We start from the raw sequence: 20,914 nt of genomic DNA, 5'->3' as shown, positions 1-20,914 counted from the left end.
GATCTTTGCTATGAAAACTTCCTGGGTATCCCATGCGAGAACTAAGTCAATCTGCATTGGACCCTTGCAAATCCTATACCAGTACATGGGGCACATGCTTTCATAGCCCAGATGAGACGCTTTAGGGGTAAATAGTCTGGGGGAGGGGTGTTTGGTGGCTTTACATAGGAAGTGCATGATTCTGTGCAAATGTGGATTCGAGATTCCAGATTCAGTTCTCAAGAGAAAGTTACTTATTTTAAAAACTCTACTTTCATGACCATGGCTGACTGAGATTGTAACCCGCAGAACAGAAGGCCACTGATTTAGCAGAACAACAAATCTACCAGAATGAGCACAATTAACAGAGCACTCATGGCAGGAAAACAGAAGCCACTCTAGGTGGTTATACAGCTTTAAGGCAGGAGCAAACACCTGATGGCAGACCCTTCTGCCATGGTCGTGAACAATGTGGACAGCAAAGACCAAGAACAACAAAAGGAACCCTTCTTGCAAAAGCCGTTCTGTTGGACCACCATGGTTAAGGGTGATCAGCAGTTCAGTAAGAGATGGAATGGGACACTCATTAACCCTACAGTTCTTCTTTATAAAACCATCATGTACTTCCCATTAGAGTAAGGATGTAGCCATCAACAACACATCTTTACCATTTTTATAAAATTCAAAATTAATGACACTCTTCAGTTATTGATCTATGTAGATCCTTACTTCTACCCAACCATTCAGACCAAGGTTTTGGTGAGTTGGGTAGCAATGACCAAGTTAGCAGCACTCCTGGCTAAAAATAAAGACAATAAAATAAAATGGTCCATTTTACTTTGTAGGTATTTTTTATATTCCATATCTTTGCTTTCCCTAAACTAAATCATAAACTTGTAGAGGTTTTTATTATATAGCTTTTATCTTTTACATCATAGGTCAAGTAATATTACATCAACTACTGAATATATTGTGATTATAAATCCTAATTTTTTCCATTTGTAATCCCTTCATTATTTATGTTGATGCTGGCCACAGCCTAAGGAGCTGGACAGGACAGGTTACTAGCCCTCACTTTAGAGAAAGCTGAGGTTCACGGAGGTCAGATCAGATGGTGTTGGATCCAGAAATCCTGACCCCACTGTAGCATCACTTTCTCAAGTTAATTTCATTAATTAACAATGGCATTGAAGGGAGGGAGTGTGGGAAGGAGGGAACTCCTAAGTTAAATAATATTTGGTTTTCTTTATTAAATCCACTATTTGTCTTCCAGATACATATATTACCCCCATGAGCACATACTAATGATCAAGCCCAGCCAAGAACCAGAGCATTTAAAACAAATCACATTTTAATACTATTGATGCATATTTTTGGCAAAAAATATGAAGTGTCTAGATCAACACTGTAGCCAAGATCCCAAATTACCCTTCATTTTCAGACTCCTGTGAGTGTACAAAAATTTAAGAATTATGATAATAGGAAGCAAGCAGAATTTTTTTTTGTACAAGGCCACTTTTTTTTTTGCTTATATAATCATTGTATTCCTCTAAGTTTCCCAAAGCACCATAACTAGGTAAAAAATGGTTTTGGTTCACAGGAAGAGGCAAATTCTCTCATGCATTTGCTGATATGTGCAGAATTTTGTAATGCTCTTTAAAAATTAAGCCTACTACAAGAGAAAGCAAAACATTTCCTTATATGTTTTGTTTTAAAATGAGGCAAGTCAAAATGTGTCTCTACGTTAGATGAAAATCCTGGGCCTTCGATCCAACAAACACACAGATGTCAACCAAGGACAACCCTGCACAAAATAAAACTTGGCTTAATTGCCAGTCCCACCACTAGAGAATCAAAATAATTAAGGAAATCAAGTAATAGCACAGAGTGCTGAATAAAACACACTGTGAAATGTTGAACAAGAGACTTTTCAAATACAATTAAAAGCCTCCCGCCGCCCCCCCCCCCCCAAAAAAAACCACCTTACATATTTGATGTCAAAACCAGTTTGGAACCACATCATCTAACCTTCAACACTGAAGAGTCAGGGTTCTATAGAATCTAGGAGCTAAAAAGGGAATCTTGGCCTTCTTCTAATTGAACTTACTAATTTTTTAAACAGCTTTATTGCTATATAATTCAGATATAATATGTCACCCACTTAATGTGTACAATTTATTGCTTTTTTAGTATATACAGCGTTGTGCAACCAACAGTGTAACCTAGCTTTAGAATACCTTTCCCCCACTGCAGAAAAAGAAGCCATGTACCCATTAGCATTCACTCCCCTTCCCACCTGCAACCCAAGGAAACCAGAAATCTACTTTGTGTGTCTGTAGATTTATCTATTCTAGACACATCACACAAATGGAATCATGCAATAGGTGATCTTTGTAATAGTTTTTTTTACTTAGCAATAATTTTTTAAGGTTCATCCATGTTGCAGCAGTATGTCACTCCTTCATACTGTCAAATAACATTCAATTGTCTGGGTCTACCATACTTATTTATCCATTTATCAGTTAATGGGCATTTGGGTTGTTTCCACACTTTAGCTATTAGGAATAATGAATACTACTATGAACATTTGTGTACAAGTTTCTGTGTGAAAAGTATATTTTCATTTCTCCTGGGTATATACCTAGTTGTAGAATTGCTGGATCACGTGGAAACTCTTTGTATAACATTTTTTAAAGAACTGTCAAACCATTTCCAAGTGGCTTCACTGTTTTACATTCCTACCAGCAACAGATGAGGGTTTTAATTCCTCCACATCCTTGAAAACATTTACTATTTCTAGATTTGTTTTGTATTGTTTTGTTTTATGGCCAATCAAGTGGGTCTCATTATGCTTTTGATTTGCATTTTCCTAACAACTAATAATACCAAAAGGAAAGAATAGTCTTAGGCCATATATGAGAAATCTACAACCAACATCATACTCAATGGGCAAAAACTAAAAGCTTTCCTGTTAACATCAGGGATAAGACAAGGGTGTCCAGTTTTACTACTTTTATTCAACATAGTACTGGAGGTCCTAGCCACAGTGATCAGACAGGAAGAAGAAATAAAAGACATCCAAACTGGAAAGGAGGAAGTAACAGTGTCATTATTTACAGAAGACTCATGTCTTCTGTGTACATAGTGTACATAGAAAACTCCATAGTCTCCACCAAAAAAACTACTCGACCTAATAAGTGAGTTTGGCAAAATAGCAGGATACGAAGTCAAGTCAGACATCAAGGCATTTTTGTACACCAACAATGAAGTATCAGAAAGAGAAACTAGGGCAAAAAATCCCATTTATTACAGTAACAAGAAGAATAAAGTACCTAGTAATAAACTTAACTTAAACTTAACTTCCTTAACCTAGGAAGAAACAAAGAAGTAAAAGACCTGTACTCAGAAAACTACAGAACACTGAAGAAAGAAATTAAGGAAGATAAATAAATGGAAGCATATACTGTATTTATGGATTGGAAGAATTAACATAATTAAAATATGCTCACTACCCAAAGAAATCTATAGATTTAATTCTTATTAAAATACCAGTGGCATATTTAGCAGATCCAGAACAAATATTTCAAAAATTTATAAGGAACCAAAAAAAGAACCCAAATAGCCTCAGCAATCTGGAGAAAGAAGAACAAAGTAGGAGGGATCACAATACCTGCTATCAAACTATACTACAAGACCACTGTAATCAAAACAGTCTGGTACTAGCAAAAGAACAGACACATCTATCAATGGAACAGAATAGAGAGCCCAGAAATAAACCCATGTCTCTATGGTCAACTAATATTTGACAAAAGGGGCATAAACATACAATGGAGTAAAAGCAGCCTTTTCAATAAATGGTGTTGGAAGAAATGGACTGGTACATGTAAAAAAAAAAGAAAAGAAAAAGAAACTAGACCACTGAATTACACCATATACCAGAATAAACTCAAAAGGGATAAAAAGACAAATATAAGTCATGACACCATAAACGTCTTGGAGGAAAACATAGACGGCAAAGTTTCAGATATCCCATGTAGCAATATTTTTCATGATATATCTCCTAGGGCAAGGAAAAAAATAAACAAATGAAACTACATCAAATTAAAAAGTTTCTGCATAGCTAAAGAAACCATCAGAATGAAAGGAAACCAACTATATAGGAGAACATATTTGCCAATGATACATCAGACAAGGGTTTGATCTCCAAAATATATAAAGAACTCATATTACTCAACACCAGGAAGACACACAATCCAATTAAAAAAAAAGTGGACAAAGGACCTGAACAGACACTTGTCCAAGAAGAACATACAGAGGGCCCATAGGCAAATGCAAAGATGCTCAACATCACTAGCCATCAGAGATGCAAATTAAAACCACAATGAGATATTACCTCACACTGGTCAGAATGGCCATCATTAATAAATCAACAAACAACAAGTGCTGGTGAGGCTGTGGAGAAAAGGGAACCCTAGTGCACTGTTGGTGGGAATGCAGACTGATACAGCCACTGTGGAAAACAGTATGGAATTTGCTCAAAAAACTAAAAATGTAAAAAAAAAAGGGAACTGCCTTTTGCCCCAGCAATTCCACTGCTAGGACTATACCCTAAGAATCCTGAAACATCAATTCAAAAGGACCTATGCACCCCTATGTTCATAGCAGCACTATTTACAATAGCCAAGCACTGGCAACAGCCTAAGTGCCCATCAGTAGATGAGTGGATCAAAAACTGTGGTACATTTACACAATGGAATACTATGCAGGAGAAACAAAGAAGGAATGCCTACCTTTCACAACAGCATGGATGGAACTGGAGAGCATTATGCTAAGTGAAATAAGCCAGTCAATGAAAGACAAATACCAAATGATCTCACCTATAAAAGCTAATGAATAAAAATAAACTAACAAGCAAAACAGAACCAGAGGCATGCAAACATGGAACAGATTGAGAGTGACCAGGGGGAGGGTGATAACGGTGAAACGAAGGGGAAGGGAGTACTCAAAGAACATGAATGATTGACCCATGGACATGGACAACAGTGTGGATATTGTCTGTGGCAGCGGGTTGTTAGCTGGATGGAGGAAGGCAGAGGGGAGAAATTGGGACAACTGTAGTAGAATAACAATAGAAAATTTTAAAAGAATATGTTTTTTTAAGAAAAAAGAATGAATAGTCTTTTCAACAAACAGTTCTGGGATAACTTGATAACTACATGCAAAAAAAAATGAATCCCCTCTCTCACACCATATAAAACAACTAAAAATTAACCTGAGATCTAAATATAAGGGCTAAAACTATAAAACTGTAGGAGAAAATATAAAGGAAAATCTTTGTAAACTTGGGCATGACACGAAAAGCACAAGCAACAAAAGAAAATACAAATAAACTTGGCTCCATCAAAATTAAAATTTTTGTGCTATAAACAATATATCAAGAGAGTGAAAAGATGATCCACAGAAGAAAATATTTGCATAGTGTGTGTGTGTGTGTGTGTGTGTGTGTGTGTATATATATATATATATATATATATATATATAATAAAGGGCTAGTTTTTAGGATATATAAAGAACTCTTACAACTCAATAAAACAAATAAATAACCCAATTAAAATGGGTAAAGAATATAAAACACATTCTTTCCAAAGAAGATATACAAATGGCTAATAAGCATATAAAAAAGGATGATCAACCTACTCATTTGTAGAAATAAGGAAATTTATATGACATTATGACAGTAAATTTCTGACATCATATGACAATAAATTTATAAGATATTATTTCAAGTTAGGTGATTAGTGGTCAGTGAGAAGTAGACTAACCTTGTACAGACAAATAATTATAGGTTTTGAATACAGAAAAACATGAATTTGTATCTAAGAATCTACTTGCATCCTTAACGTCTTTGAGCCTTGGTTTCTTCATCTACAGTAAAACCTATTGCATAGAAATATTATACAAATTAAAAGAACTAATGTAATATCTCTAGCATTGAGACTTGCATCTAATATAGAACCTGGCATCTAATAAGCTGTCAGTATTTGTGAACTCCATTCCCTTACTTTATTCTATGTGTCTCTAATAGTTAAGAATACCGCAAGGACTCTATGATATTTAAGCATGAAGCCATGTCTGTGTTTCTGCTGGTATGACCTTGGCTAGAACATCTGTGATCAAATCAAGACCCTTATGTGTGACTATGCTTCGAAGGGTACCAGTATTCTAGCATCTTGCCTGAAATTCTTCCTCCTTTGAATGATAAAGTATTTCTCATTTCCAAAGGCAACCCCCACCCCTGCCACAGATACCCAACTTATGAATTGCCATGAAGCATAAATGAGATAATCCATGGAAATGGACCTACTACAGTGCCTGGCACATGGTATGAGCTGAACAAATGCAGGTACCATCATTATCATCATTGTCATCCTCCTCATCATTCTGTTCTTATTCTGTAATAGCTAATTTTAAAAGAATATTTTACTTCTTTCATGTGAGTCAAGGACATTTTTCACCCTAGAACTCCCAAGAGCATGCCAGATCTAGAATCCTGTGAAATCTCACCCAATTGAAACTCTTGGCCTTAAGTAATTAAAAAAAAATCTTTCAAAATTGAAGACAGCTGAAGTGCAGTACAAGCATAATTACTACCTTGTTTAAACATGTAAAGTGAAAAATCCAAGGCAACATATGCATTAAGAGAGGTCAGATGGGGTAAGTCTAGGAGCCACTTCTGGTGAGAGCACAGGAGGAGGAGGGGGTGGGGTGGGGAGAGAGCCTCCCAGCTGCTTCTTTGTCCTGAGCTGAGATTACTGAGTAACCAGGAAACCACAGGTGATAAGTGTCATTCATTCATCAAACTTGTTTTGGGAGCCCTCTATGTGAAAGGAACTGGGGTAGAAAAGGGAGTAATTAAAATATAAATAAAAGAATTCTTAAAAAGGGGACGTCTGGGAAGACAAAACATGCTAACAAGTATACCATGAGAAAAATGGGGATAGACATTATGAAACAATACAACCAAAGTGGTGAGGGAACTCAGGAAAGGACTGGTCACTTATGGCTAGGGAGCTAACAGCAACCCACCCACAGGGCTGCCCTTCGATGACGTGTCTGCAAGCCCCCACCTCCTCCACACTCCCTTCACCACAACTGACCCCGCTCACAGTGAGAGGCAGGACAAGAGCCCAGCAGCCACTGGACTGGACTGACAAGGTTCAAATTCAATTCCATCTCTTACTAATTGTGGGACCTTGGTCAATTCACTTAGCCATGCTTGCCTCAGTTTCCTTGTCTGTAAAATGTGGGCATACAGAGCAGCTATCTACAAGGCTGCTGTGAGCATGGAAGGAAGCAATCTGAGTGCTCGTAACATCGTGTAGTAAATGTTGCATAGCACATAGTGCTACATTAAGTGTTAGCATTTATCACTGTTATCACAGTGGCACAGCACACAGTGGGCACTCAGAAGTGTATTGAATGACTAAATGAAAACTCGAAAGGAAAAGGTTGCACTGGAGAAGAGAAAATGGAGTCAAGCATCATAAGCCGAAAGGGCTAAGTGTGAGAGCAGTTCTCTTAAGAACCCTTTTGTATAGATGAGGATTCAGGCATCCTATTTCACATCGATTCCAGAAATCACTCACCATGGTAGGAAAATAAATTTTGTAATATTAATAGCTTTTAATGTTATAGTAAATGGAAAAAAGTGTAAATGCCCTTTAAATGCCCTGGAAGCAAAGCAATTCATTAACACCAGGGGCACTACAACTGAATTGCCTGGAGGATGGGGGCTATGGCTTCCAATGTGCAGTGAAAAAGCAGCACAGCCAAACACGGACATAGCATGAGCCTCTCCTCATGTTCCTTTAAGTTATTTTACTTCATTGGAAGCCAGTCATTTGTAAAGGAAGGATAGAGAGGAATCACAGAGGCGTGACAGCTTTAGTTAAGGTGTCCAGCTTAGTTAAAAATCTCGTTCAAGTCCTAATGCAGGAAGCAGAGAGATCTGGCTAAAGTAATGGGTTCTCAGTCCTGTCTGATAATCCGTTTTGTCCACAAGGCAGGGGTCCTTGTGCATCTTCCATGTGAAAAAGCATTTGACAGCTAATCCACCAGCAGACTGTGAGGTCAGCTATCCTCCAGCCTACAGTCAGGGTTCTTTACAATGCCCACGCCTTTCGCTTGAAACCCCTACATGAGTCCAAGGCCCTCAGGCAATAAGATGAATAGCTGTTACTCACATAGCCAAGATCATGTTTACTGCTGTTTAACCATCGAAACTTTTATAAAAGCTATGAGACAGAACTTGTTCTTAACACTCGATCGTAACTCACCATCAACAGTATCCTAAACACAACTTCAACTTTTCTCAAGGTCCAGGGGTTATTATTAATAAGAAGCTCTCTCCTGAAGCGTGTCTGGCAAGTTATGACAGGCAGAAAGGGACCTTCTCCCCCATGTGTGCACGATAAGTTCCTGGTTCCTTGTGGCGAGTTAGGTCTCTACACACAGCAGAAATATATGGCAGTATGACTGCAACTTGGGTTTTTCCTGGACCAGTGGTTCTCTGATGAGTACAGCTCTTCATGACACCAGGAAAATGTCTTGTCAGAGTTGAGAACAGAGCTGAATTCTAGGTATGCTACTGTACTTGCATACCCAGGTATAATACCACCAGCGTTTTTCAAAGTCCTTGCCTGGGCCATCAATGCCCTTCCATTCAGTAAAATGCTTCCAAACACATGGCTCTCAGGCTATTGAACCGAATTTGGCACCAGCAATGTGACAAGTTCCTCTGGACGGAGAGAGCACAGGAAGTGGTAGGTGTCCCTGCTTCCAGCTTCCCAGTGTTCCAGAAAGGCTTCCCTGCCACCTGACTCTGACATAATGCTATTTAACCCATGCTCCAGGGACATAATGACAAATCCGTTCTCGTCTATGTATTCTGACCTTCATGCTTGCCACTTCTAATCCTTTCTAGGCTGGGAATTAGAGGTTTATTGGAAAGGTTTACAGAAATCAATAGTTTCAACGAGAGTCTGAGGGCCCCTCCCACGCATTAAAATACATGCACTCTGTAAGATCTCTTTTGACTGCTTATAGGTTCTCAGGATAAATAAGATGATACTGTGGTATCATTGCTAGAGGATACTTGGGGGACGAGTGGCATTTTCCGAGTACTTTACAGTTTCATTCCCCTTGAATGCTCTTCTCCTGATACGGTTTCTCCCCACTATGTTTGAGTCTCTGTTCCCCTATAGCCTCATCTGCGAGGTGCTCCTCAGCCTACCCTGTAGAAGAAAATTCTCCCCTTCTTTCTCTAGACCTGACCCCTGCTTTCTTTTAAGTGGTAGCATTAATATGTCTTGACTGACGTGGCTCTTGGCATGTTACTATTTATTTCTTTGTTTACAGCCCATCTCTTTCCATGAGAATGGCAGTCATATGAAGTAGCTGGCTGTTCTATCTTGCATAGGTACTCAATAAATATTTATTGAGTGAATAAGCCAAGCAGAGCTATTTAAATGTCATCTCGTTTTAACCCTCCCCACCCTACGAGTGATGGAGAGTCTCTTTACCGACAGGGAACCTGAAGTTGGTTACTGCATAGCACCGTGGTTAAGAGCCCGGACCCTTCAGCCAGGCTGCCCAGTGCGAGCACAGCTCGGTCACCGCCCGCCTCTGTGCTGGGCGAGTCGCTGCAGCTGCTTCGCTCTAGGTAGCGATAATAATAACAGCACTGTCTACAGAGCTGTTGTCAGAAGCTTAAACATTTCATGGCTCACAGTAGGCTCTAAAAGAGAGTCAAATAATAAAATCTTAGCGGAGGGACACCTTGTAAAAATTACTAAGTTTCTCATGCCAACTTCGTGCTCATGTAATGACCTCCCGGTTCTAACCCGGATTTCTGGATCATTCATCTCCAAAGGAAGTGCACATGCGGTCACACAGGCCTGTGTGACACAGCTGTGCTGTTCGCCTCATAAATTAATCAGCCCGTGTTCTTGTTTAATGTGCTAACAAAATCAGGGTCCTGAACCAACAAGACCGAGGCCCAAACCCAGGTGGCATCACAAAGACACACCTTGTGTAGTTGCTTAGCAACCTCCTAGCCACCTCCTCCAAACAATACAACTTTTATTCAACTACCCATAACACGAGCTGTTTAACTAGGGAGAAGGAAGTGTCACTGCCTAAGAAACCTTTTCTATCATCAGCGGAAAATGGTGAGAGATGACAGGTAGAATATCCAGGCAAAAGTGAGTAATTCGAGAACAAATGCCCTCACACCCGTCCACGGCATACATGACCTCAGAAGAGTGTGGGAACTGTTTGTGGGAACTACCTGCATGTCCAGGTTTCCCTAGAGCCAGGAGGGGGAACACTGCACCTCACTTAGGGTTCTCAGCTCTCACTTGAAGGGCAGAGCCAAGCCCCAAGGTCACAAGCAGGTTACCTTGCCCTGGTGATCATGCTTCATCTCCCAGCCCCTCGGCAGCTCCAGCTGTTTGTTTGCGAACATGTTGAGGAATCCCACAAGGTCCCGGTTATGCTGGTAGCGTTCAAAGTGGTGGGTGTCCCGCCGGACTTTGGTGATCATGTGCTTCAAACACGTGTTATTTGTAAACATGCGGTAGGCACTCTGGAGAAGAAAAGGATGGAGACCCAATGTTAACTCACTTGAGATGCGCAAAAGCAACATACACACATGGGTATATCAGTCTTCTGGTGGTACCTAGGCTTCAACATCACTGTAGACCTACACATGGAAAGCACAGACAGAGCAACATATGGTGATCAAAATAATGTGGAAAGACTACAGAAAGTAAGGTCATCTTTACTGACGATGTCTAGGTACTGAATGGATAAGAATGCATCTAGTCTCATTCTATCGGGGATGTTAGGTCCTAAAGTTGGTTTTAGGAAAAAACAAAAACAAAAAACCACACACAGTCAAAATCACACTGTGCTGGAGACAAATACACCACCTTCCAGTGAGCCCCAGTATAGCCAGTGTCTCCTTCAGCACTGGAACAGATCCTGGTTCTCTGGGTGAGTGCCACATGAAGCGGTTGGCATCCATTTAGAAGTCAAGTTATGGGAAAAAGTGCTTGGTCATATATTGGGATATTAAAAGCACACGCAAGGGACTGAGTTGCTCTCACAGTTGAGTTTTGTAAAGCTGAGACCACGGTAGATTGAGGTGTTTCATCTCACACCTTTTTTGAGACCTAAGCTCAGTGAATGGAATTCAAGATAAAACAGCCTGGACTGTATACCTCTATATATTTTGTCTCTCTCTGTTTTTTTGTGTGTATATAGATGACTGAATTTATATGATTGAAAATACACACTTAATAAAATTCCACTTTACAACCACATACAAAAAAAGTGTTTTGTCAAAAACTATAGTCCCTGGCTGGGTAGTTCAATTGGTTGGAGTGCTGTCCTGATATGCTAAGGTTGTGGGTTCAAGCCCTGGTCCAGACACAGGCAAGAATCAACCAATGAATGCATAAATGAGTGGAAAAACAAAAATTGATGTTTTTTTCCTCTTTCTTCCCCTTCTTCTCTACCTCTAAAATCAATTTTAAAAAACACTAGAGTCTTTATCCCTAAGATACTTAAAGAATATTCTAAAAACTGACCATAAGCCACGGGTTGTCCACATAAGAGTCAGTCAACAAACATTCACTATATAATACCATGTGCCAAGGTTTCCTTTAATCATCAGAAGGAATATGATACTCATGAAATTGAGCTGGCCATGGAAGCTCTATCCTGGAATTAAATTCCATTCTTCTCAGATAGTTTCAAAGGGCTTGAAATCCCTCTTACCTGAATCTGCGGACCTATTGGTTTTACTTTGTGGGTTCTGTTATTTATTTCAGTTTAAGATGAACTAAGGTGAACCCCAAAGAAATCAGAATCCCTGGAAATCATTTCATCTTAATAAACATTCACTGTCTTTGCTCTGTCCAGTACTGTGGCAGTTATTGAGGATAAAAAATGAATGAGCACAAGAGCCATCAACATTGTTCTGAATTTTCCGGGGTCCCTCCAGATGTGTCATGTCAATGTCAAAGCATTTATTGCCAACATGAGTCCCTCTAGTGCTTTCTTTCTTTAATAAAGCAACTGGCAATGTCTGAAATATTGGCTGCTCCCCAGTCTGGGGCCCTGGATCTCTGAGTGACTTGCCAGGATCGGAGAACCCTGACAACCCAATTTGGACTGAGAACCAAACCTTTGTTAGCTTAAGTCACCGAGATGTGTTGTTTGCCATTATGGACATGTAACCTAAACTATATGATATAACTATTGTATAGTTATTTCTGATTGATTCACCATCATTACATACTTTTTAACTTTGCATTAAAATATTTTCTCCCTATGGAGCTGAAAGGAAGGAAAGGAGGAAGGAAGGAAGGCCACAATGCACCATTCACAAGCACTAGTGTGCTACAGTTCCTTAATACCCCTGACTCTACGATATTTTGAAGTCGTATTTCATCTTGGCAGTCTAAATGAGAGGAGGTTTTCATGGCTGTGAGAATTGGGGAGGTTCAGAGCACAGAGCAGTGCCAAAATAGGCAGGCCTACACAGGGGCTTTGGGCAATTAGAGAGCATGAGAGAATAAGAAGGTGAACCCATGAAAGCAGAGAAGGAGGCTAATAAAAGAAGTCAAAGGCTGTCAGAGACCAACGTTAGCTAATTAATAGGTTAGCCTATGGCTGACCTGCCTTGAAAGTTTAATGTGCAATCAGCAAGGCATCTGTTTTCTGCATTTGGCTCCATGCTGCTGATATATTTTCACATAAGCCATTGCAAGCTCAGAGGCCTGAGACCACACTAACTTGTCTGGAGGCAATGGTAATGAGCTTCCAAGTCATATTACCTAATAAGTCTCTTTGGAGACAAATTATGGTGGGATAACTCTGTTGGATAAAACATTACATTAACTGTTGCTCTGCATAGGTGTATCCCTTGATCCTCTCATTTCTGTCCCCCCCATTAAAGTAACTAAATTGGCCACATCCTGATTCTTTATCTAGAGCATCAGAAATGCTCTGCTAAAGAAAAGAAGCAGAACTTCATTAGGACATGAAGTAGTAGTAATTAGGTGAAGGAACCTGTCCCAGCCTCAGGCTGGAAGTAATTCCCTGGGGTTGGACAGCTCTTTAAGCACAGGAGTCTTAGACTGGTCTTAAAACTAATTATGGCCTTTCATCTTTCTCCTCTCCACTCAGTGAGACATGTAACATAGTGCCAAGTTCAACTGATCTTTGCAAAAAGCATCTACCACAGCAAATTAAGTGCAAGAAAGATTTCTTTCATTAGTATCCAGCAAACAACGTTTAGCACCATTGGTTTTACAAGTCTGTATATATGTATGACTCTTAGAGTCTGTGTATGAGGGGGGACCCCAAAAAACCCCAGAATTATCTTCTAGAGGGTAGGCCTCTTATAGTACAGGCTTTCTCTGCTAAGTGAGTGATCTAAGAACCGATCAGTGTACCAGCTGGCATTGTTGTGAGAGGCTGCATTCAGCTTCAGTGAATTTTTTTTAAAGACTCAACGCATTTGTCCATTTCATGATGGGTGATTTACCAGCCCACTGGCTCACCCTACACTGATTTTGACCAAAAATGGCTCGACCCCAGTGCTCCACCCTTCCTAGTCACCTGGTCTCACCCCAGGAGACATTTTGTTGTTGCCTCAAGTGAAAAAATCCTCAAAGGGAAACATTTTGCTAACGTGGAAGAGGTGAAACAAAAACAAAAGAAGCATTAGAAGGCATCAAAATTGACAAGTTCAAAAACTGTTAAGCAGTGAAAAGAAGTCTCAATAGGTGTATTGCATCAAATGGAGAATACTTTGAAAATGCCTGAAGTTTACTTCCGGCAAGATGGAGGAATAGGTGGATGCACCGTACCTCCTCGCACAACCAAGATTAGAAAACCAATAATTTACAACAATAATTTACTATCAGAATAACACCCAGATCCGGCAGAGGATTTATCTGAATGGAAGTCGGGCAGCCAAGAAGCTGAAGTAGACGCGTTCATCCGGACTGGTAGGAAAAGACGAGCCTGGCAGGCGCGGGGCTGGCTCAGGTCGGCGGCGCGCGGAGGTCGGGGGAAGGTTTGGCGCGAAATCGACGCAAAAGCCATCCGGCGCGCAAGAAGGCAGCGGTGATCCCTGAGTACGCAAGCTGCGGCTGGCAGACCCAGAGGGGCAGCGATTGTGGACCAGGGCAGAGCTCGCGGCCCAGAAGCCCAGACAAGGGTCTGAGCCCAGAGGAACGGAACTACCGCCATTGTTTTCTCCCGCCCCGCCCCGCCCCGCCCCACATATAACGTCACAATCTAGCGACTGGGGTGCCCAGCCCCGGTGAGCACCTAAGGCTCCGCCCCCCACCGTAACTAGAGCAACCAGACCGGAAAAAAAAAGGAGAGACAAGGGGGAAAAAAACCCATGTTTTCAACAGAGCAGATCAGTCCCCCAGGACTCATCCTTTTGAGCGACCAAGAATTAGCCAATCTATCAGATGCGCAGTTCAAAACACTGGTGATCAGAAAGCTCACAGAACTGGTTGATTTTGGTCGAAATTTAGATGAAAGAATGCAGATTACCATAAAACAGATGCAGGAAGACACGCGGAGGAGAGCCAATAGTGAAAGGAAGGAATATGAGTCTCAAAACAATACAGTGGACCAGAAGGAAGATAGAATCAACCAAGCAGGAAAGCATGATGAAATAAGAATTCAAAAAATTGAGGAAAAGATTAAGAGTATCCAAGACACCTTTAAACGTTCCAATATCCGAATTATAGGGGTACCAGAATCGGAAGGGGAAAAGCAACAGATTGAGCACGTATTTGAACAAATAATAAAGGAGAACTTCCCCAATCTGGCAAAGGGAACAGTCTTCCAAGAAATCCAAGAAGCTCAGAGAGCCCCAAAGAAGTTGGACCCAAGAAGAAACACACCAAGGCACATCATAATTACATTAGCCAAGGTAAAAATGAAGGAGAGAATCCTAGAAGCAGCAAGAGGTAAGGGGACAGTCACCTACAAAGGAGTTCCCATCAGACTGTCAGCTGATTTCTCCAAAGAGACCTTACAGGCAAGAAGGGGCTGGAAAGAAATATTCTAAGTCATGAAAGACAAGGACCTACATCCCAGATTGCTCTATCCAGCAAAGCTCTCATTTAGAATGGAAGGGCAGATAAAGTGCTTCTCAGATAAGGTCAAGTTAAAGGAGTTCATCATCACCAAGCCCTTATTTTATGAAATGCTAAAGGGACTTATCTAAGAAAAGAAGATAAAGAAAAGACATGTATAGTAAAAGGACAGCAAACTCACAAATATTAACAACCACACCTAAAGCAAAACCAAAAGAAACTAAGTAAACAACTAGAATAGGAACAGAACCACAGAAATGGAGGGCACATGGAGGGTTAGCAGCAGGGGGGTGGGAGGAGGAGAGAGGGGGAAAAGGTATAGAGAATAAGTAGCATAGAATGTAGGTTGAAAATAGATAGGGGGAGGGCAAGAATAGTACGGGAAATGTAGAAACTAAAGAACTCATAAGTATGACACATGGACATGAACTAAAGGGGAAAATGTGGGTGGGAGGGGGGTATAGGGTGGAGGGGAGAGAAGGGGGGAAATGGGACAAATGTAATAGCATAATCAATAAAATATATTAAAAAAAAAAAAGAAAATGCCTGAAGTTTAAACTCGTGAAAATAAAAATATAACTTTTTATAAATAAACTCTGGGGAGTTTTGGGTCCCCATTCATAAAACACTTAAGCCAAACAGAAACATAGCACAGACTGCTACATTTTAATGAAGAAACTACATATATGTTTACTTACGTATATGTTTTTTTATTTTTAATATACTTTACATATATTATTCAGTATTTGCATGTGTATCTTTTTATATATGGTTCTAAAAGGACATCTATGCTCCAGCTAACATAGAACCACAGTGTACAGAACTACAGTGTAGAGACTAGTCACAGTCCTGTCACTCATGGACAGGGACAAGGTCATTTAATCCCTGCCTCAATTTGCTCAGCTGTAGGATGGGATAATAACAACTGTCCTGCTTTCTTCTTAAGTGTGTAGGATTCAAATCCAATGGAATAAGGATGTAAAATATCTACAAAGAGGTAAAAATAGCTATAAAAATACAAAGCTAGAAAACAAATATATAAGGGATTATACCCACAATACTTCTAACAGATAAATGATAGTAGTAAAATTATTTTCTACTTTAAGGTCTTTGAAGATCTTGGGCCAGAATCCCACTTTATATGAACTGAAGAAGGGTCTCAGAACCTTTCACTAATTATGTGTTAAGCCCTGAACTAAAAACCCTGAGGATACAGAGGTGAGCACAGCCTGATCGCTCAAAAGGATAGGAAAGGAAAATTATAGGGGAAGGTGGGAGGAAGAGGTTCACTGAAGGCAGAAAGTGGAGTTTGGAAAACAAAGGCCACAGGGGCAGTGAAAATACCAAAACACACTGCCAGAACTAGCAGAGCTAAGAGTGAGAGGGGCCCAAAGAGCAAGACACACTCAATAGGTGGGAGCGGCTCAAAGAGCCCCGTCTTCATGCAAGCTGACAGTGACGCAGCTGTGGGTTAAGAGAGAAGAGGCATTTATTCTTTCTGGGGGTTAGTGGCTCTAACTGGGTGAGGATTCTTTTCTGTGTTGGGGTTATTCTTATAGGAAAAGATGTAGCAAAGGAATATGATTTTCAACCTGAAACAAAAGTAGATTCGGGAAGGGCAAACGGGACTTGTTTCTCAGCGTAGTCTCATGAAAACGCATTGAATGATCTCACTGGGAAGGGGCTGCACCTAAGGCCAGTTGGCAGCTATTAACAGTCGACAGAGCCCCTTGAGTGATCCTTAAATGGCATGAGTTTTGTTTTCCATTGATGTGATTTAAAGCATGATTTTAGTTATTCCTTCTCGATTCCCAAACTCCCATTCCCAACCCTCCTCTTGGTTGATTCTTGCCTTCCTAGCAAGAAATAAACGCTTGATGGCTGAGTGAATGATCACCTGAATTTTTGTGTGTGTGTGAAGATTTCTTAAAATAACACTCCTTAGCAGGGTGTCCAACCAGCAGCCCACAGGCTGCATGCGGCCCAGGATGGCTGTAACCAACCCAACACAAAATCTTAAATTTACTTAAAATATTATGAGGGTTTTTTTTGTGATTATGTGTCACAGTGTATTTAAAGCGTGGCCCAAGGCAACTCCTCTTCTTCCAGTGTGGCCCAGAGATGCCAAAAGGTTGGATATCCCTGCCTTAGAGCTTAATGTGTTTTTTTAGTTAAATGGTTGAGATGGTAGAAGTGAAAAATATTGAAAGAAACTGAGGGGAATATAATTGCCATTTGGCAGCAGAATAAGAAAATTACATGTAGACATTCAGGTCTTATTCATCAAGCCAATTCTTTCTGTGGCAGTGTGTGGCAGGCTACAGTCTGTGGTAGGGGTGTTTGTTTGTTTGTTTGTTTGTTTTATGATGACTGTATGTCAGGGATGACCTGGCCTGCTCTTGATTCCATCTAATTCTGTTCTGTTCAATAACACAGGTAAGTACATCACTGCTAAGCAAAACCTATCTTTCATATTTCAAAAATCCTTCATCAAGAACAGGTATTCTGAATTCACACTTGAAAAATACCACTGCATCTACAGCAAATGTCTCTCACATGCGGACACAGATGTGAGCACTGCATACATTACTCACTAAAGAAATTTACTATACACAGAATCAAATAACATTGTGTGCTAGGATATGAAAACAGCTCTTTCTTACACAGCCTGTCTTTATTTTTATCTTATGTGGCTTGTCTATATTTTTAATACAGGGATTTGACATTGTTCTCATCTAGCTAAAAAGTAAAATGGAGGGAAAATTTAACTTATTGACCAAACTAACTGTAAATCCTCCACTGATCTAGTTTTTAATAGCAGGAATTCCTGACTTGCAAAAATATATTTATATTTTGGAACAATACTTTCTTTATTAAGCACTAAAAAGATTATATGATGGAATTAATATATTTCAAGAGTTGTTTAAAAGCCAGAGTAATAATTCTTTGGCATGTATGTTAGGAACATTATTCAGCTGCATATAATGAACACATTTATGTAAGACAATTATTAGACAAAAACAGGCATAAAAGACATGGCACTAACAATTAAATCTTGAGTTTTCAGGAGAAATGGTTTATCAGGACAGTTTTGGAAGAAATCTGAAGACAACCAACAGAGGGCAGTAGAATATATCTTAAAGCAGCCAAAATGCAAAACAGAAAAAGAAAATTGTTTCTCAAGTTTTCCTTTAGAGTTATAACAACCACATAATCTACTTAATTTTGTTCTTTCCAATAAAGATGATTAGGTAAACTACTGCTACATGAAATCAATCTTTTATGACTAGCTTATAACGTAAACTGATATCTTCAAATCATAAAAAAAATTAGGAAAGTTTTTAAATTAATATACTCCTTTTGTATACTGAATATTTTCAATAACATAAATACAGGATTTATTGGAACATGTAGGTCATAAATAACTCAAGCAAAAAAAAAGGGCTTAAAAATAAACTTAAAATAAGGAGACAAAATAAAAGTTTGTTTTGTAATATTTCCCACTAATCTAGGGAAAAAAATTCCAAGAAGTAATGCCCTTTGCCAAAAACTGGCTGACTTATCCACATAAAGTTATATCTTGAGACCATTGGAAAGAAAAGTCCAGCTACTGTAATTCCTACCATACATAAATGAGGGAAAAAAAAGCCTTCTTAAACCCAACAGAAGTTAAATCTTAAAGATATGCAGAGATGCATGGCTAGGGTCACTTTTAAGTCAGTAATGAATGCAGTTCAGGTAGAAAGAAGAAAACAGTTAAAATGCTTTAAAAAAGAATTATTTGAAATCAAGATGGGCTTCCCAGCAAAAGAAGTTTTAAAATCACGCCCACGGAAAGAATAGGGAAAACCAAAGACAACATGAAAGCCAGGTAACAAACCTGTGAGCTCCTGAGTCTGTTCACACTGTTAAAGCAAGTTAGCTGCCAAATGTCCTGATGAATTCAGGTATGACAAAGGCAATGAGGCCGTTTATTGAAACATCTCTTCATACTTGGAAATCCCAAAGTATAGGTCACACACCAGTTATATCAGAATCATTTAGAGGGTCTTAAAAAAAGAAAGAAAGACTGCTAGGACCTAAACTCCACACCTATCACACCAGAATCTCTAATGTTTGGAAACCAAAAATTTGCATTTATTTATAAAAGTCTACCAAATTTAAAAACTGCCGCTTTGTACCAAGCTATACTACAAGGCCATAGTAATCAAAAGAGCAAGGTATGGGCATAAAAACAAACACATAGATCAATGGAACAGAATAGAGAGCCCAGAAATAAACTCACAACTTTATGGTCAATTACTATTAGGTAAAGAAGACAAAAACATACAATTGAGTAAAGATAGTCTATTCAATAAACAGTGTTGGAAAAACTGGAAAGATATGTGCAAAAAAGAGAAAGTAGACCAACTTTAACCATACACAAGAATAAACTCAAAATGGATTAAAGACTTAAACATAAGTTGCAAAACCATAAAGGTCCTAGAAGAAAACATAATCAGTAAAATCTCAGACAGTTCCCATTGCAATATTTTTTCGGATCTGTCTCCTTGGACTAGGAAAACAAAAGAAAAAACAAACAAATGGGACAACATCAAACTCAAAAGTTTTTGAAAAGCAAAGGAAATCATCAACAAAATGAAGACAACTCACTGAGGAGGAGAACATATTCACCGATACATCTGATAAGTGTTAATATCCAAAATTTATAAAGAACTCAAACAATTCAACAACAAAAAAACAATCCAATTAAAAAATGAGCAAAGGGCCCTGGCTGGTGTAGCTCAGTAGACTAAGTGCAGGCCTGTGAACCATAAGGGTTGTTGGTTCGATTCTGTTAGGGCACATGCCTGGGTTGTAGGTCAGGTCCCCAGGAGAGGGTGTGCATGAAGCAACCACACATTGATGTTTCTCTCCCCTTCTTTCTTCTTCCCTTTCCCCACTCTCTAAAAATAAATAAATAAAATCTTTAAAAAAATGAGCAAAGGACCTGAATAGACACTTCTTCAAAGAGGACATACAAATGGCCAATGGACATATGAAAAACTGTTCAAGGTCACTAATCCTCATAGAAATGCAAATTAAAACCATAGTGAGATACCACCTCACACTTGTCAGAATGGTTATTACCAATAAATCAGCAAACAAGTATTGGCAGGGATGTGGAGAAAAGGGAACTCTCGTGCATTGTTGGTGGCAATGCAGACTAGTGTAGCCGCTGCGGAAAACAGGATGGAGTTAACTTAAAAAATTAAAAATGGATCTGCCTTTTGACCCAGTGACCCCACTTTGGGGAATATATCCAAAGAAACCCAAAACACTAATTCAAAAAGAATATATGCTACCCTATGTTCATTGCAGTGTTCTTTACAATAACCAGGATTCGGAGGCAGCCCAAGTGCCCATCAGTAGGCAAGTGGATAATGAGCTGTGGTACATTTACACAGTGGAATACTACTTGGCTGTAAAAAAAAAAAAAAGAAGGAAATCTTACCTTTTGTGGCAGCATGGATAGATGTGGAGAATATTATGCCAAGTGGAAATAAGCCAGTCGGTGAAACGCAAACACTATATGATTTCACTTGTGGGGACCCCCCCAACAAACAGAATTTATTTGTAAAAAATTGTGTATTTATTCTTACATTTAAACTTCAGTCACTCACAAAGTAATCTCCTTTTGATGCAGCACACCTATTGAGACCTTTTTTCCACTGCTCAACAGTTTTTGAACTCGTCATTTTCAA

At 39.4% G+C, this 20,914-nt stretch overlaps 1 protein-coding gene across 3 annotated transcripts in view; it reads right to left on the bottom strand.

Annotated features, from left to right (window-relative positions):
* HECW2 (HECT, C2 and WW domain containing E3 ubiquitin protein ligase 2) overlaps window positions 1-20,914 on the bottom strand; it is a 353,554-nt gene that overhangs the window by 87,454 nt on the left and 245,186 nt on the right. For all 3 annotated transcript variants that reach the window (XM_028508950.1, XM_028508951.2, XM_036023148.1), the window contains one exon: window positions 10,439-10,624. In XM_028508950.1, coding sequence (XP_028364751.1) covers window positions 10,439-10,624 — 186 coding nt within the window. The remainder of the gene's footprint in view (window positions 1-10,438; window positions 10,625-20,914) is intronic.

The sequence above is a fragment of the Phyllostomus discolor genome, chromosome 4 (genome assembly GCF_004126475.2).
Source record: "Phyllostomus discolor isolate MPI-MPIP mPhyDis1 chromosome 4, mPhyDis1.pri.v3, whole genome shotgun sequence".
Classification (NCBI taxonomy): domain Eukaryota; kingdom Metazoa; phylum Chordata; class Mammalia; order Chiroptera; family Phyllostomidae; genus Phyllostomus; species Phyllostomus discolor.
This window is presented reverse-complemented; position numbering and strand designations above follow the sequence as displayed.